Source organism: Phlebotomus papatasi, chromosome 3, assembly GCF_024763615.1.
Source record: "Phlebotomus papatasi isolate M1 chromosome 3, Ppap_2.1, whole genome shotgun sequence".
Classification (NCBI taxonomy): domain Eukaryota; kingdom Metazoa; phylum Arthropoda; class Insecta; order Diptera; family Psychodidae; genus Phlebotomus; species Phlebotomus papatasi.
The window spans coordinates 67,756,163-67,775,735 of record NC_077224.1 but is presented as its reverse complement, the minus strand read 5'-3'; the positions used below and the strand labels follow the sequence as shown (position 1 = coordinate 67,775,735).

Sequence of the window (19,573 nt, the reverse complement as noted above, 5' to 3'; positions counted from 1 at the left end):
TGCTCCCAATGTGTAGACGCCTTTACGCAAATTTTCTGGTGCACACAAAATTATTGTCGAATTAAATTTATCTATAAATCACCACAAAACCATCTTGAACTTGAAAATTGTTCAAGAAGAGGGTTTCAAAAAATCATTAACCTTTTAGTTAATTAATTGACCAAAACGGGTGAAAATTAGACCTTTTTAAATTCGTCACTGATTTGGAGTTTGAGTTCTAACGGTGAGAGATATCAACTTCCGGTCTTCAAAGACTCCCCATCCCTCATTTTCAACTCCTTTTAACCCAAAACTTTTTTTTAATTTTCACAAAAGAACATTTCATTTATAAAATAGGCAAAATTAAACCTCTCTGAAGAGTACATTTTCCAATTAATGTGATAGAATTGAGAATTGATTAAAAGGATTAAAAGATCTTGAAATTTCAACCCGGCTGCATTGACTCCAAATAATTAATAATGCGACATAGTTCTGACAATTGATTTATATTTCTCGATTATCTAGCGTAGATACGAGTGACTGCTTTCATGGGTGATTTTCTACCTTGCTGTTAGTAAACTTTTCTTTAATTCTAGTACTTAATTAAGATTGGTAGATACCATCTTCATACCCTAGAATTAAAGAAAAGCTTGCGAACAGCAGGATGGCAAAGTCATCCGTACCTACACGGTACACGTCATTGTTCTTAAACTAGAGCACAAACAGTAAGAGATATCGACTTCCTGTCTTCGGTGACCTCCTCCCCCCCCCCAAAGTCTCCCCACAACTTAGATTTTCTAAATCTAAGAGGTAGGTCAGACGATCTTCAATACATAGCTATGACCGGAAAACACCGTATAAGCTCAGCTGTACCAGGCCATTAAAGCCGCGAAAGAGAGAGACTTCTGCACAGGACCACAGACCAAGGCACAATATTTCAAGTTTTAGCATTACCTATATATTTAGTAAGTGAAACAATGACCGCCCAATGGAAGCATAAGAACTGAGTTACTATGCCAAAAGTCACATTTACTTAGGTTCGACTTCAATTATAAATTATGAGTAAAACATAAAATCTCCACTTAAGGTAAAGTACCCTATGTCGACCACTTAAGGATAGATTTTGTAAAAAAACTTATGAAAAAACTGTTATAATTTGTGTTTTTTAATATGGTTTTTGCCTAAAACTATAGAATAGATCCTTATCTATTTAATTGTGGACCATTTAGTCATAATATAATTTTAAATTATAAAAAAAATTAAAATGTTTTAAAAATGCGAAGTGTTCCTCTACTTGACCACTTCAATATCAATATTCCTCTACTCGACCACCATTTTTTCTTAAAATTAAACAAATCACAGAACTATAAAGTCACGGATTTAACTTTGGCTTGTTCAACACATCATGAATAGCACTTAAAATTTAGTTAATCATTGAAATAAATAGAGAAACTCACTTTTATGAATTCATTCAGAAGTAGAACAACATTCAAGTGAAAAAAGCTTCACTTACTATGATTCGTCGACCGGTCGAATTGAGGAACATTATATTATATGAAAAGCACTTTCAATTTTAGAACATAAAATTAATCTTTAACTTAGAGGAGCCCAACTGTCTCCCGCGGATCGGGACGAAAGTTGGCATGTAAGTAGGGTCCATGTAGAAAGTTAACCAGCCACTGGCTTTTTACTGTGCGGCCATTAGAAGTAGTCATTGTGACTATTGGTAGTCATGATTTTCTTATATATGAAAGTTCCTTTTAACATTTGTTGCTATTTTTATTTGACCTGAAAATGCGATTTAATTATGTTCAAGCTTGGTTTATGAGTTAATGATGAACGTCAAAAGCCTTTCATGGGATACACCTTCATGGTAATGTCATAGGTCATCCGAGTAGACATATTATACTTCTTCAAGGAAAATAATATTTTTAATATCAGCGAATTTTTCTTTCTGATTGTTTAAAAATAGCGAATGGGAAAAATTTCTTTTTCTTCTGGTAAGATCCACATTGCATACTTTTTCGTCTTCTATTTTTTTTATTATAAAAATTTTTGTCTTTTGTTCATATCTCTGCCATTTTTTATTCGATTTTGATGAGTAAGTAGTCGTTGGAAAGGTCCCAACGAGCTCTGTAACAGACACGAAAATCATAAAATTTGGAAAATTACAACTGTCAAAATTTCAAGGTCAAAACTCCAAGTGCATTTATACCCTGGAGCGACCACCACAATTCCAAACACCTTCAGATCTTTGTTTCCCGACGACGCAATTTGAGAATTGTCAAGGAGATTGTGGAAAACTCCACTATATCAAATGCGCAAGATGTACGATTACCCTGCATTACTTTGGAAAAACAAATAATATTGCAGAAATGGATTATTGTTAATGTTGAAAAAGCCTTTCCTCCCTCCATGAAACTCTTTACTTTCTAATAAAGTAGTCTCTCGTTAATTCAATAAAAATATAACAACAATAAGATAAGATAAGATTTTGCCAGGGGTCAGTTCTCCATTTCGGATATTCCGATGCATCCAGGCCACCAATTGGGCCCCTTATGCTTCCCCACTCCTATTCTATCTTATCCCCCGATACGGGTAGCCGCTCTATATCACAGCTCTGTGAGCAGTCAGTGCCGTTACTATGTCACAGCATCCCTTCTCGGTGTGTGTTTGGGATCAGTGACAGCGAATATTTGTATCGATTGAAGTACCACTTTCACATCAAACTAGTTCTCGTACCAGCCTCTATTGTTTAGGCGGTTCACTTTTTTTGCCAATATGCACCATTGACATTACTATTCATTCATTCACTGGACGAATTCAAAGCCGATATGGCATGAGAAATCTTTTTCTGCTGCTGCTCAGCTTTGAACCCCAGACCTCGCAGTCATAGAGCTACTACTCTATCCACTGACCCACTCGAGGCCCTCACGACAACAATAATCCTGCGTAATTTCCGTTAATATTCAAGGAAGTCTGTCTTCTATAGATTTGCATTGTTCGAATAAATAGAAGAAGATGGGGTAGGAAAATTAATAATTAATATTTAATTTTTCGCAAGTTTCGTGGATCTTTCGAAAATCCCTAATGACATCATAGGGTCAGGATAGCAAATTTCTTGCTCTTCCATTTTGCCGAAAACCACTTTCCTCTATCTCCAAGGGAAATGCAGTTTCCCCAACAATTTCCAAACTCGATATCTCGAATGAAGAATTTTTTTAACCCAAAATTTTCTAATATTTTTAAGAAATTGTGTTCTTCCTCAAATTTTGCCAAAATTTGGAAATTACATGTTGATGATAATGATTACTTATGATAAAAAAAAACAATCTTCTTTTGATTGTATAGAAAATATTTATTTTTGAAAATTTCAGCCTGACTTTTTTTACCTTATCAGGTAAATTACCTACTATTTATTGTAAATTTAAATAAATTGAATAAATATCTCCGCCGGTCGATTCGAGGATATACTTTACCTTATTTCCATAAGTTTTTTGACTAATCATTCCGACTGAAATCATTATTTTGATTATAATTACGTTAAGTCGTCTCTCGGCTTAAGTCGTAAATGTGTCTAGGGCATTAGTCACCCTGTTCTTCGTTAAATTTTCCTTAATTCTAGTACTTAGGGACGGTCTTCACCAATCGGAAAGGGCTAGATAGGATCGGCAAAGACTACCATCAAATGCTAGAATTTATGAAAGTGATTTATGAAAGAGTTGCGCTTGGAAAAACACTTTCACATCATTCGGCAACTTATCCCAAATGCTTTCAATCTTCAAGGCCAAATATTCTCGACGTTCTCGACGATCAGCCTGAGTCTATTTGGATTCTTATACGTCTTTAATTTAAAAATCGATAAATTCTCTTAAAATAAGAGACCATTGCAAACGAAAACTTTGAAAGAATCTTGCAAGACATCTTCCTGAAAAAAATATGTTTAAAATATAAAAGCCAATGTTATTTCTGGAACACAAAAAATTCTGTAATAAAGAAAAAACATTACCATTATGCTCGCAAGGAATAAAACTTCAACATTTCAAACTTCTCTGTTCAAACAGAACCTTTAATTACAGCGCCACAGAAAGAGAACTAAATAAATACTTTAATTAATTTCATACTGTATTCTTGTATGGTCATTTGATATTCCCTCAGATATTTGCATTTTTACAGATTCACTTGTGACTCCCCGCCTCGGCATTTCCTCAAGACACAGATTGAAAATCAGATGTTGAAACAAAAAATGATTAAAAGAAATTACAATTTTGAATAGTCGTTTTTTTTTACACTCAACTTCACTAAATTCAAAAGGAACGCCACATTAAATTAAAATTTGCAAAATTAAATTAAAAACATCTCACCACTAATCGATGCCATGAGAAGTTCACTGTTGCACGCTCTTTTAAGTGTAGTCAATTAATTCTTTTCTTCTTTAATGACTTCTTTCTCATTAATAATTTTTTTTTAGCACTAAAATCGTTCGAATATCATGCGAAATCATCTTTACCCATTTCTATAACACACAAATTTCATGTTGCTTCTTTTCTCGATTTTTTCTTTCTCTCTTTAACAATATATTTCTTTTTTATTATTTTAGATTCCAGCTAAAATGATCCTTGGATCCTCAACGGCCGCCTTAATTTTGCGCAAGAACATCACGGCCTCACGTCCATCAATCAAACGGTGATCATAAGTCAGAGCCACATACATCATTGGTCGAATAACAACCTAAAAAAAAAAATAATTTTACAAAAATATACTTCTCATCCAAATTAGCAAGTTTTCAGACATAAATAACAATTTTTATTTAGCAAAAACTTGCTAAAATATTATCTTATGTCTTTATAAAAAAAAGTGACACTAATAAATTCTTGAACTGCGTTGAATAGCATTATTTCGCAAGATAACGCAATATTTCTCAGCACGAGAGATTTGACGTAAGATTTATGTTAATTGAACGCCAAAAGTTGAGTTAAAAAAAACTAGTGATAAGCCCAAATAAGCTTATCGTAGCTGAGATTCTTTACAGGTGACCTCAGGGACTTGAACTCAGAATGCGTAAAAATTCGATTGTGAGTTGAATTTTGGGGGTAATGGCTCCGGCACAACATTTAAATCAGGAAAATTTCATAAAATCAAAATTCACATCCTTTCTTTCTTAAAAGTTTAGCATATATAGTAAGGTGGGGTAACTGGGTCATTTTCCGAAGAGTGATACTTAAACGCTTGTTTTTGAACTGATGAAATTCTTTTTTACTTCTTCTAAATCCATAGAATTATTCACAGTTTCATTCACAAACATAATATAAAAAAATTATCAAAAATATTAAAGATAATAAAATAAAATAATGATAATACTGAAATGAGTCAGCATGCTCTAACTGGGTCACCTTTTCGCTAATTCACTTTAAATTAAACCTTTGGATTTAAAATACTTTTTTTCACAAGGAAAAAAACAATAAACGTTTTCAAACAATCAGCTGCCGTTAGCGAAAATATCACTGTTGGAAAATTTTTAGTGAAGAACCCCCAGCTGGCACAAGATTGAAATGAGTCGATTACACTGACTTATTTAATAGATAAAAATATTATTTTTGCTTTTTCTCAAACTTGAATAGTTATATTATGTTACTATAGTAACTATATTACGATAATAAAAATAAAAATATCATTTTAATTGGATTAGTCATAAACGATCCAGATAGCGACCCCCATAGCAAAATTCCGCGGAAATTCCAGAGGAAAACTAGTGTCCAAATTACAAAATTCCCCAGAATTCGACGCTAAATTCCACTAAGTTTTCCATAGAATTTTGAGTCGGAAATTCCATTGGAATCTTAACTCTCCACGGAATTTCAAGTACGATCCACTGGAATTCCAGCATTGAATTCCGCGGTGTTCCGCGGAAGATTTATATGGAAACTCACATGTGAAGCGTCCGCGGAATAAGCTGGAAAATCCTATGGAAAATCTCACTATCTTTCCACAGGGTTTTCCAAGGTTTTTTCCCCTATTTTTCTCTAATGTCAAACAAATAAAATGGTGTTGTGACAACATGGATAATTTCCCACCCGGTAAATTCTGCAGAAAATCGTCAGATTTGAAAATGTAACTGCCGAATATTCTGCAGAATTTCTACAGAAAATTTTATGAATTTTCAAAAAAAAAAAAACACAAAAAAAACAAAATGGTCTTGGAATATTTTCTCTGAAATTATTTATCAACTTGGTAGAATTTATAATCCCGATTTTGATTATATATTTTATATATATAAATACTGCGAGAGTATGTTGTCTATAGAGAATGATTAAATGGCAGTAATAAACATACTCCCAACCGAAAATTCTGCATTTTTTGATAAATTATAAAATAAATTTATTGAGAACAAAAAAAACTTACGATGTAATTTTCAGCTGAGGCCTTTAAAATTATTTATTATTTATAAAAAAAAATATTCTTTTCATTTCATTAAGGATCTTTTCATAAATTTTTCTAATAAAATGTACAAATTTGAAATAACCGTCTCTGAAGCAGCCATTAGGTAACGGGTGTGAGACTTCGCTTACTCGAGACAAATTTTGATAGCTTTGGTTATTTGCCGTTACGATCACTAGTGCGGGTTTTGAATGATGGCCGTTAAAAAAGGAAGAAGAAGAAAAACTGCGGAATTGCAGAACGAAGTTTTGCTGGGTTATTTCCAAACCTTCCGCAAACATTTTTAGTGACTCATGTGGCAATTTTATTATAATTAATTATGCAACACTGCGTTCCGTGTGGATAATAGTGAAGTGATTACATTAAATAGCTCGCCAACCTAAAATAATACTGTTTTTATGTCATTTAACCCTTTAAGGACGATTGGAACACCGGTGTCCCATAAAGAAAATAATTTTTCCTGACTACCTAAAGTTATTTTTTTCTGATATCTGTACATAATTGTAAAGTAGAAGGTTAAAGGAATCTAGAATATTTTTGCAAGTCTTTAGCTATTTGCTATGCAGTAAATATTTAAGCTCAAAAACGGAGAATTTTTAAATTCTTAAATTCATAATTGATTTTATTTATTTTTTATACTTCCAATTTTTTTTTAAGCAAAACCTTTTTGGCAATAAAAACTAGAATACTCATACGTAATATTTTTCATTAAAGCGAAAAATATTATTCATTGATATTGTCAGAAAAATTATTTAAATTTTTGGGCTATTTTTGTCCCTATCGTTCATAGAAGCACAAAATACACCGAATCAGACTCTGTTGGACTTTCCAAGGTTAGATGTAAGACTTATCATTGATTATGTTTCTCAGTTTAATTTTTATTGTTGATTTTCAGTTCGTAAAAAGTGTCTCGTCGTTAAAGGGTTAATAGGGGAAGGATTTGAAGGTTCGTATTAAAAAAGGAGTCCAAGATTTAAGATTTTTTATTGAATGTCACACACATCGAATCAATTATATCAAAAAAATCTCTTGCTTATTGGGTTCATAATTCTGCCTCACAAAATTCCCGGAAGTCTTTGGATTTTCCTCTGCAGGAAAATGAAAATATAGCGGCATTTTTTACGAAGGCACCCTGGTTAACTCAGCTTCGTACCACTTTTTCCCACCTCTGTAGGCCTCATTTTCCCCGAAAACATCATGCCCTAGACACACTTGCGACTTAAGCCGAGAGACGACTTAGTGGAAAATTATGGAAATGACGTTTAACCATTATTTTGAATATAATTATGCTAAGCCGTCTCTCAACTAATCCTTAGGTCTGTCAAGGCCCTTACACCGGACACATGGTAATTTTTATGAATTTTCCTCCACCCACAAAAACGACCCCCTTCAAGCAAAAGATTTTCACGGTAAATATTAACCCTAATAAACCCTCTATAACTTAGAATAGTTGCTTTTTCGAAAAGACACTTGCAGAGTGCAAAAATGTATAAAATATTCCACATCAGAATTACGATTTTAGGCCCATTTTTTAATTTTGCCTTTTGGACCCAGGAAAAAAGGCCTAGGCTTCCAAGTTTGTCAGGAAATGTGAGATGTAGAACTAGCTTTTTGATTATATGTCCATGGATGAAATTCATTTAGTAACTTGGAAAAAAAACAACTTTTACGAAGCTGCAACATCAGAAAGGTGCAAAACCTTCCCCTATATATTTTAGGAAATATTTTTCTTTTTTTATAAAATATTGTTTTATTGCATAAAGTGTTAATTCGTTATTGCTGGTTTAGTAAAACATATTTTAATCCTCGTAATCTTTGCTATTCCTTTAATATTCGGAAGTAAAATCACGAGGTGCATGTGACACCTTCATTTTTTCTCCATTTTATTTAGGTGGAAAAATCCACATAAATTCCACGAACATTTCCATGGATGTATTTCACAGAAAAAAATCCAGTATAAATCCATGAAAATTTCCTTGGAACCTATTATGGAAAATTCCTATGGAATTTTTCAAGGAAAAATACTGGAAAATTCAGAGGAATTTTTCTCTTGTTATTCCTATTCTGCTTTCTTTTGCTATGGGGTAAATTCTCTTGGAAAGTCAATGAAGAACTAAACAAAAGCCTACTATTACTAAACTTTATGTCAAGCGAATGGGAAATCTTTTCGTGCACACACTTTAGTTCCCAATTGTTCTTAAGTGTTCAAAAAAAAAGAATATGGTAAGTATGCCAAATTTCGGCATAGTTGCGTGCAAATTGCAAAGTCTCAAGTTTGAAATGTAATATTTTTAATACAAATTGATTTTTTTTATTCTTGCTTCTTAAAGAGTATTGCTTGGAACCTTGTAGACAATTTATCGTCTTTATTTACTCTAAAATCATTCTTAATACATTTTAAAATGAATAAAAATATAGACATAGCTTTGGTAGCCTATTACGGCCACCTTCATTCTCATAGTTCCTTTCCCTTCGGGAATTCTTCCATGTCTGTTTCACGTCATCTCGTTTGTCGAAATTATATTTTCTGTTTTTCTTTTGCATTGTATAATCTTTAGAGTAAGTAAAAACTTGAAATTCATGGAAATTAGAGGAACAAAAAAGGTGGCCGGAATTGCAAGCTGGCCGGAATTTGGTAAACTTACTCTAAACCAACTATTATCTTCCGAAAGCCCATTCCAGCGCGATAAAGATTAATGTCTAAAATCTTATTATCACATCGCCTTATCACTTTATCATTACGAAATTCTCTTTGAGCCTCAATTAATCCCCTTTGATTTCTCTAAGTGCATTATTTCCCTCTTAAGATCTTACGACAAAGTGCTGAAAAGTATCACTTTAAATGCATTTTATCGTGAATCTTCACTGAGAGAAATCCGAAAAAGTTAAAATAACATTCCGGACAGGGACATGAAGTTTCCCATGTTTCCCATATGTTTCTAGCGAGCCGAAAAAACTTTTGAGTTTATTAGCTGTTTTCTGTCATTGTAGAATGAATTAGCAAATAATACAAATACAAAATACAAGCCAATTTAATAAAGAATAGGCAACCGAAAACCTCAAATAGGCAACCCACGTAGTTTTGAAGATAACTCGTGAAATGTGTACGGAAACAGGAAAGAATTTACTCTAAAACTGGTCGCATTTTTCAGAGATATTGTCACCCCCCTGATTCCGGAAATGTTAATTTTACCCTGCATTATTGATCAGAAATCGGTGTAAATATTACCCTTTTTAGGTGTATTAGGGGTTAAAGTTAGCCTTTTTCATGTTAATTTTACCCTTAAAAAGGTGTAAAATTAACATTAAAAAATGTTGATATATTTTTACACCTAAAGTGTTAAAGTTACGAGTAAAAAAGGTTAATCGCAACGTCTTTTTTTCTTTTTTTTAACTCACCTGTCCCTTCACCGCTATCGGCCTATCGAAGATTCCGTGCATTCCAAGAATAGAACTCTGGGGCGGATTGATGATGGGTGTTCCCATGAGTGATCCAAAAACCCCTCCATTGCTAATCGTAAAGGTTCCTCCGTCCATATCTTCAACAGCCAGAGCCCCCTTCTTTGCCTTCTCTCCCAATGCTGCAATCGCCAATTCAATATCCGCATAGTTCATACTCTCCACATTCCTGATCACCGGAACAACTAAACCCTTTGGCGTCGCCACAGCCACAGAAATATCCACATAATCCCTGTAGATGATCTCCTGGCCTTCGATCACGGCATTCACAACGGGTTGATCTTGCAGAGCATAGGCAGCTGCCTTTGCAAAGGCCGACATGAAGCCCAGCTTGATGCCGTACTTCTTCACAAAAGCCTCCAGATGCATCTTCCGGAATTCCATAATCATACTCATGTCAATCTCATTGAACGTGGTTAGCATTGCATTTGTATTTTGGGCATCCTTCAGCCTCGATGCAATCTTCAGTCGCATCCTATTCATCTTGACTCTCTGTTCCGTCCGCGTACCCGTAATTTCCTTCGTGTAATCCTCCGGGGGCACCTTCACTGACGCCTCAATGGCCTGGGCATGCCTAATGGCAGCCACGGGCATCTGACTAGCAGGCCCAGATGGTTTTGGTGGCGGTGGCGGAGGCGTTGCTGCTGGAGGAGGAACTGCAGCTGGTGGAGGTGATGGAGCTGCAGCTTTGGGAGCAGCTGCTGGAGATGGAGGAGGTGGCGGAGGAGGAGGAGGTGGAGCTGCTGCTGCTGGAGCCTCAGCTGGCTTGGAAGCTGCTGCAGCTGGTGCACCACCTTCGGCAGGCTTAAGACTAAACAGCTTCTGCTTGGCCTGAACTGTATCACCGTCCGTCACAAAGATTTCCTCAATGATACCATTGAACGGTGCAGGAACTCCCACAGTTGTCTTATCCGTCTCAATTTCCATCACAACTTCGTCCACGGCCACAAAATCGCCCACTTTCTTCGTGAATCTGCAGAAGAAATGACACAATTCTATTTCTGGCCATGGTTTCCGTGAGCAAAAAAAATCAATCTTGAGCAATTTAATCGCCAATGGATTGCTCTTTTTTTTCTGTTGACAAATCCCATGAAGAATCAATTTACATTTTTCCATGGAATTATTGAGTAAATAAATTTGTAAATTGAATTTGCCCTCCTCGATTTTCTCTCTCAGAACCCAATTGACACGTTAAAATTTATATTATAAAGGTTTTAGTAAGGAAATGTATTTTTAAATTCAAAGAAAAAAATATGTTATGAATGATCATAATTGTTATTCTGTTTTGGTATAAATATTTCCCGTATTCTTATTTATTTTAACCAAATTTGTTTAATAAATCTAAGGAATTCTAAAGAAAAATTCTGCACCATTCTACAAGACCAAGAAATCTTAGAAATTTCGAATAAATATATTTTGAATACATTAAAAGATAATTTTGCAATAAAATATTGTATTGTACAAAAAAATTATATAAGATAGAAAGCACATCTTTTTACTTCAAGCTGTCATAACATTTTAGGTCCTGGATTCTTGTTCTTATCAAAATAACTACGATTTGTTTTTCAAATGGGTGTTTAATACATCTCTGTAGGGTAAAGTGATACAAGTCGGACATAGTGTTACAAGTTGGACAATTCCCGGTGCAAGTTGGACATGGCTTTTTTTCTTGATAAATACAGTACAAAATTTATTTTTAAGCACAAGGAACCAAATTATAAAACTAAAGCATTAAAAATATGCAAATAAAAATGAAGTACTACATTTAACTTGTACCACTTTACCCTATCCTATACAAAAAAAAACTAAGCTGTTTCTTTTAAGGTTATTTCTTAAAAATCTCATATTGTATTTATCAAACATAAAGAGAGAGCTATAACTCATTTTTTTTAACTTCTTTTTGAGCTAGAGGTGAAATGGTAAGCTATATAAACTTGTATTCTTTGATGACCCTCCCCTTGCCTAGAACGGAAAAATTCAAAATTTAGAGATTTTCAAGTTCAAAGTTATAATACTGCCCTCTCGGGCTTATTAAGATTTAAAATTTTTAATTCGGACTACATTATCGGTTTCATTCAAAAATTAACTATTTAAGTAACCGTAAATGTCTCAAGTATTATCTTTTGATAAAGGCCAAGCGGTATGAGATATCGACTTGAGGTTTTGTGTGACCCCCCCCCCCCTCAAAAGGAGTTGATGTTAGCTGGAGAAGTTTTATTTTTCTCATTTTCGTTTATGATTTTAAAATTGTCTATGTGAACATTTCGTTTTATTATGTGCCAATGACCTCAATTTATTCCTTCTATCAATTTTTCAATGTCAAATGTTAATGTTCTTCAAAGTTACTACACAGGCAATATTGATTTCGAAATACACCCTAGTTAGTCAATTAATCAATCTTGGGATGGTTTTCTGCTAATTTATGACCCTTATAATTGTGTGAAAAATTAATTTCATGAAGAACTTGAACTTATGAGCTTGAGCATTCCGCAAAGTTAGAACACTTTGGCATCTCTTTCCTATCACTATTTTTTTTTCTCTTTTATAGCTTTTGGTCCTAATATGGACTTTCTTTAGTGGTCTCTTTCCACTGAGGAATACTGGTAGAAATTCCTGTGTACATTGTACCAGTTCATCGTCATCGATAAATTCACAACATCATTTAAATTAGATGACCAAAAGTACCTTACCCTACAGACTTCAGACCTAAGGTTTAGCCATATGGCTTAGCTCCTATACAGTAAACTCTCTCTCTCTCAATCGGGCATATGGGGCAAAATGTCATCCAAATTATTGAGATTCGGGGGTCAAAGTTATTGTAAATTTCACAAAGAGCGCTCAATAATAAAGAATCACGATAAAACGAGAGGAACTACTGCGAATTTGAGTAATTTTGCTTTGAAATAAAATGTAAAAATTGTTAAGAAAAATTTTTCGCCCGAATAAAAAAGATCCGATTGAGCGAGAGTCTACTGTAATTCCTTATCAGTCAATTTTTTTTGGAAAATTTTTCTTAGGATTGGATTATTAAGGGCAAATGATCAATAACTAGCTTTTGCAAAATTAATAAAATTTGTTCCTATTTAGGATTTTGAGACTTTCGGGAATTGGGCTAAATCTCTAGTCTGAAGCCCGTATTATCGTAGAAGTTCATTTTTGGGTCACCGGTGACCCAATCGTCCTTAAAGGGTTAATCGCCCAAGGTTCTAAGAGATTTTCCTTGAAGAAGATATCATTTTTTACCAACTTATTTTCCGAAATCTATATATTAATGAGTGGTTCTAAAACAGCGTAAGATATACACTAAAATTTAAAAAAATATATATATATGTCCAACGCACAATAACTCTTGTTTTGTAAATATGTGTGAATAATGTGTAAATAAGAGTGAATGATCTAATCAATTGGATAGATAAATTCTTTCGGAATAGAGAAAAATGGTCTAGAAAATAGAAAATCCTCTCAAGCCTTCTGGAAGCTCTTGTACAAAATATCGTCGGTTGCGGCTACCTCGAGTTCGAGTATTCAAAATGACTCCTAAATGCGAGTGTGATCGTCATATCGTTGATTGCGGCTACCTCTATCGTATCTGCATTTGTTTTGTAATCTGCATTTTGTGCAAGCTACAATACAGATACAGATGTACCCTCTTGCGTGAAATACTGACACAAAAGAAATGCAGCTACGACAGAGGTAGAGGCAACCGACGATATATCTATTTTGCAACATTTTGCCCCGAATTTTTCCTACTTCTTCTTTTTACTGGATTTTCAAAATTAAAGATTAATTAACTCTGATGAGCCCAGTTCTCAAACAGAAGCAAGTATGGAAAGATCTTTTAAAATCCCTGACAAGTCCGAACGGTTTTCAATTGATTATGAACAGAAGATGCAAATAGTCACCTAAGCTAAGACGGCGATGGTTGCTAAAAACTGCATCACCTTTGTTTTTCATCAAATTATGCTAATTATACATTGTTGATTAAATAAATAGAATAAAATATAAATTCATCTCTTTCTTCTAACCCACCGCCCCGCCATCCTCATACAACCATCGCCGTCTTAGCATCAAGACCAACCTCCAGAACAAATCGAAAAATATTTATCCTTACCAATAATAATTCATTTCTATCTGTCTGAAATTCAATTGTATCACTATAAATTTTTGATAGCCCAAAAATATCTTTTAGTTTCAGTTATGAAGTGGTTATACTCCAGTAACCATAACAATTAGTTTAATGGAAAAAATGCAAAATGTTCGTAGTCAGATGGTTCGAAATCTTTTTTTTTTATTCATAAAAGTCTCAAAGTCGAGTATTTCCCAAGACTGAAATACTCTCACACTCTTTTTTACCAATTTATTAATAAATCTAATAAATCCTCTTGAACTCAAATGAGCAGCTTCTACTTTTTTTAATGTAACTTCTACAATATTTTTTTTTAATATTTGTTCACGGTTTTCGTAGCATTTCTCAAGCTCCGTTTGATAAGGACAATAAAAAGTTCTAAATGAGTTTCTTTATTTGGTCATAAAAACAAAAAAAAATACACATGATAAGCTGCTTGATAAGCTTAAGGTAGCTGTGATACTTTCTAAGTTGAATTTTGGAGGTAAAGTATCGTGTCGGTCGAGCCCATTTTACCCATTTCATTCGTAGAAAATCCATTACACAACTCAAAATGTTTTGATGTTCTTAAAATTCGAGATCGTAAATTTCTGTCTTGGGTATCTAGCTCTTGAGGAGCATAGATTTCGAAGTTCGTAAAAGAATTATACAGGAATCTATCTATTTGCACGTTCTTAGGAATTTCAATTGGGATTATAACCAATTGAGATTATGAAAAGTATTTTCTTGATTATGAAAGAGGTTCTTTAAAGCTAGTTTTCAAATTGATACGTTCTCAAAAAAAAATCTGTGAAAAGAAGAAAGTATACCAAGATACTTAGACCCTCCTTGTCTTGACCCAGAACTCTTGCTAACAAGATTATTTCTAATATTTCAATATAATTTTTTTTTTTCAAACTGGAAGAAAATTTTCAGTAAGCAAGAAGCTTTTAAAAATTATTACAGCTCTATTCTAGCCATCCTAATCAATAGATTTTTCGAAACTTCCTATAAAGGATTTTAGAATATTCTTTAGAAAAACTCTTCGGAAGAATCTACAGTCAATTAGGCAAGTCCCTTAAAAAATCACTTCTCCCCTTTAAAATTCAGATCTCTATATGTTTCTGACTAAAGAATACTTCTTGAAAAATAATCCCTGACCTAGGGAGCCCCTCTCCGTGCCTCTATTGATTTTTTCTTGGACTCACCTGATATCTCCTTCGGAGACAGAGTCCGCAAAGGGAGGAACAGTCACAATTTCCGAGTTCCTGAGGATGAAACTCGTGCGGAAGGTGCGTTGGCTTATCCATTGTGAGTCCACGAGTGTCCTGAAAGAAGCCAAAATACCCACATTGTTTACATTGTTGCCCCACAATCACCTTCCGGAATCAATGTTCTCTTATCAAAAGCTGGTCGTGAGATTGCGATTAGTCAACAAATAAAGCAGTTTGCGCAATATTCACGACAAAATTGAAAGTATTCCGAGGCAACTGGCAATCAGCTCGATACACTTTCACTTGCAAATCAGTGAATAGATCAATTGGGGGCACCAAAAAACTTACTTTTTCTCACTCTCGAAAGTCCCGACAAGGCGGGGAAATCTCTGCAGAACACGCCCCTGGTGGTAGGCCCTGGAACTTCTGGCAAACTGCAGGGGGAAGAAATGGGAGAGAAAATCAATGAAAATTAAATTTATAGAACACAGGATAGTGTCGGTGGAGAAAATTCTGATACAGGTGAACAAGAATCTATGCGGCAGCACAAAAGTGGGGCACTGGAAAAATCTTTTCGGCTTATTACATAACCAAATAGGCTGACAAACACGGTTGCCCGAGAGAAAAACTCACCTGCTGACCAGGATTTTCCGTGAGCGGCTTCACTGTCAATCTCAGAACACTCCGCGGTACATTCCGCGACGATATGGACAGTAATCCAGCCATCGCAAGCGTACGTAAATTATTTTAGGAGAATTTTTTCCTCCACTCGCAACTTCCAAACCAAAACGTGAAAAACTCGGTCGGGGGACTGACATGCCAGTCCAGTTGACATTTCGGTTACCCGGTTGGCAAATTGTAGTGCTCGCAAAGTCCTTCTAAATGCATGACCAATTGTTATTTTAATTTTTTCATTTACCTTAATTATAATAACAGACAAAATTACAAAAAAAAGAAATGTATAAAAGTGCCCAAACTTCGAAAAAATATGAAATTAAAAGTAAAAGTAAATATTGCTGTTGTTCCAAAGTAAGAATAACCCCAGCTCTTTGTTTTCCAGTTACTTATCCGGGTGACAGCTGCCAAGGATTGCCCACAGAGCTGTGATATAGAGCAGCTACCCGTATCGTTGAATAAGATAGAAAGAATAGGAGTGAGGAAGCATAAGTGGCCAAATTGGTGGCCTGGATGCATCAGAATATCCGAAATGGAGAACTGACCCCTGGCAAAATCTTATACAGTAGAGTCTCTCAAATCTGAATCTCTCAAATTCGAACGCCGTTTGGATTCAAAATGTCAATTGTGAGGTTATGTTAGAAAGTTCGTATTCTTGGTGAATGAAAATCATATTTATGTGCTTCTTCCTGAATGTTTACATACATTATGGTCGTGTAAAATGAAAAGGAAGTATGTTACCACTAAAACTTGCGAGAAAGTACGGGAATTTGATTCAAAGTACAATTTAATCTCACACAAATTTCGTTAGTTTTGAAAAAATCGTTCGAATTTGGGAGGTGAGAAATGTCAAAAATACCCCCCGAGCGTTCGAATTTAGGAGACTCTACTGTATCTTATACCACAGTTTCATTATTTAGTTAATTTTGCTCCAAATAAAAGCGAAAACCCACTCATAATCACAAATTTTAATTTGCTAATTTCTTAGAAAAAATTAAAAGTGTGCCTTTTTATCATCGAATTTTGCATCGATCGACAATGTTTTCCAATGAAGAACACATTAAGATGACTCTTGTTTGTTCGTTTTTTTTACCAAAAAATGTCATATTTTTGGATAATTTTGTTTAAATTAAGTGTTAATCTTTATTGTTATCAGTAGGTGAAGTTTCCAAAGAAAATAATTACTTATGTCGTGAACAAATTCGTCTACAAATTTTAAGTAGTTAATTTCTCAGAAAAATTAAGTGTACCTTTTCACCACCGAATTTTTCATAGATTGACCATGTTTTCCAATGAAAAACACAATGAGGTTAACGGAACGTTGAGTTTTCAATTGAAATAATTACCTATTTCGTGAACAAAATCCGTTTTTTCTGAAGTGTCTGCAAATGCTTCAATAGGAAACACCCCAAAACATGACTTTGTTGGAGTGATTTTCTTAATATTTTAGATCGGAAAGGAGAAAAGACCAGGAATAAAAACAAATCCTGCACACAAAAGCAACTCAACAAGGCTTTGGAAGCTCTTCGTCGCGGTTTTTCTCTTAAACTGTTCGTCTCCAATTAGAAAATTTCCCGTGTTTCCATTTGGATGAATTTACTTCCAATAGTAGCGTTTTACACTCGCGTATTTTTCCTGTTTTTAGGAAGTTTTTTTATATTTAAAGCATTTTCACTAAACAGTAGCGTTATAGAAGAGTTAAGGACCAAATTTATGTAATTTTTCTTCAGAAAAAATTGAGCTTAATGTGGTGAATCCTCTGTCAAAGTTAAAGAGTCTGGAAATGGTTCTGAATTAGGACATTTACCCTAGGAGGAAAGTAGAATGTTAGTAGGAAATCGTTGGTCAGAGAACGGAGAAAATTCCTGCCGTTACTGGGAATTGAACTCTAGTTTCTTCGTGTGAAAGTTCCTTGGAGTAACAAGTTAAACTCAGGACCACAAATACTCTCTTTCCATAGAGAGAATTCTCTTTAACTTAAGGCCTCTGCTGAACATCGAGAACAATTTTCGTCAAAAATTACCTCTTTGAAGAAAATCGTGAGCACTGACTGCCTTAGAACGTCAAAATTCTGTCAAAAATACAATTTTTGATGAAGATTGCTTCCAGTGTTGAAGCCTTTAGTGTGTCCCTATAAGAAATGGTTCCACCCGGGATGTAAGACCGGATATTTCTATGAGTGCCCATGGAAATAACCACTGGAAATCCCTGAGCTTTCCTTCTGGATTCTTAGGGGAAACTGGGGCACCACCAAACACGGGGTACCTCCAAACATCGCGATTTTTTAATCGGATATTCGACTTCAGAGGATAAGACCTATAGGAATTTATTGGCACTATAGGGATGCTTGTCCACTGAAGGAATGGTCGAGATAGTCCAAGTAGTTTAGAAATAAAAATTAGTGTTTGGTGGTACCCCGTGTTTGGTGGTGCCCCAGTTTCCCCTACCCCTAGTCTTCCGCGAAAATTAAAGATGGAATTTTCCCTGGATATGGATGGAAAACATCAGGGTTAATCCAATGGAGTTTCCCTGAGAAATACCAGAGGTATATTCCCATAGTGGCAGTCTATAGGATTTCCCAAGGCATTTTTCAGTGATACCCCCAGAAATTCCCACTGGCAATTCTCTGGTTTTTCACCGTGGTTTTATGAGTGGAATTACCGTGAAAATTTCTTCGGTGATGAATGGATATCACCATGGGAAGTCCAAAGGTTTTTGGTAGAAAGTTCCAGGTGGAAAATTCCAACTTTCAGATGGAAAATCCCAAAGAAATTTAAGGTAATATTTATTTTTTAAATATAAATTTAGTGACTTTTTTGAGATGTTTTGTGTTTCATTTAATTTCATTTGCACAATTTCTATATATTATTATATTTAATTTTGTTCACAATTATAAAATTTAATTTTTTAAATGTATGCGTAACAAAAATATTTCTTTATTCATTTTGAAATCAAATTGGTTTAACTGGTCTTGTGAGAAAATTCGATTTATTTATATACAATCAGCACTCTTCGTTATCCAGGACAAAATTGCATTTAGGGCATAGGTTTTTTAAATCTGATCAACGATTTTTATATTTTGTGCTGTGGGTGCTGTGTGAATTGATTGTCTGTCGATGAACAAGAGAATTTTCTTCGTAACAATATGTACAATTATATATCAAATAAATAGGTGTGATTATGTAAGAATCACACCTAAAACTTTGATAAAATGAAAAAACACACATTATTTCACAGTGGACAAATTGCATGTTTAGTAAAAAACAGTTTTCAATATACAGTGACCGCTCTCTAATCCAGATCGCCGTAATCCGGACGAGTTATCGACGGTTACATTTAAAATAATTTTGAGGTCATGTATGCATGTGTGTTCAGCAATGAAAATGAATTATCCTGTGATGTTTTTGTTTAGTAAATGAAGTATAATAGCATAGAATTCTCTAATTATGTCTTTTTAAGCTTTAAAATTTTTAGTCTAATTCTAGAAAAAACTCGTATTATATTTCCGAGACGTTGAAAAAATTTTTAAAAATCCATCCGGATTACGAAGCAGGCACTATATCAACCGTCAGTGTTTGGCAGCGGGGCAATCAGTGCCGCTACTATATCACAGCTTCCCTTCTCGGTGTGTGTTTGAGATCAGTGTCAGCGAATATTTGTATCGACTGAAGTACCACTTTCACATCGAAACTGGTTTTCGTAC

At 34.4% G+C, this 19,573-nt stretch overlaps 1 protein-coding gene across 1 annotated transcript; it reads right to left on the bottom strand.

Moving 5' to 3' along the window:
* Positions 1–4,019: 4,019 nt before the first annotated feature.
* On the bottom strand, positions 4,020–16,023 carry LOC129807288 (dihydrolipoyllysine-residue succinyltransferase component of 2-oxoglutarate dehydrogenase complex, mitochondrial). Its single transcript, XM_055856456.1, has 5 exons — positions 15,829–16,023; positions 15,544–15,629; positions 15,190–15,309; positions 9,817–10,849; positions 4,020–4,710 (listed from the first exon to the last, which is right to left on the bottom strand). The coding sequence occupies exons 1-5, from the start codon at positions 15,919–15,921 to the stop codon at positions 4,576–4,578; spliced, it is 1,467 nt and encodes a 488-aa protein (XP_055712431.1). The 5' UTR covers positions 15,922–16,023; the 3' UTR covers positions 4,020–4,575.
* Positions 16,024–19,573: the final 3,550 nt, after the last annotated feature.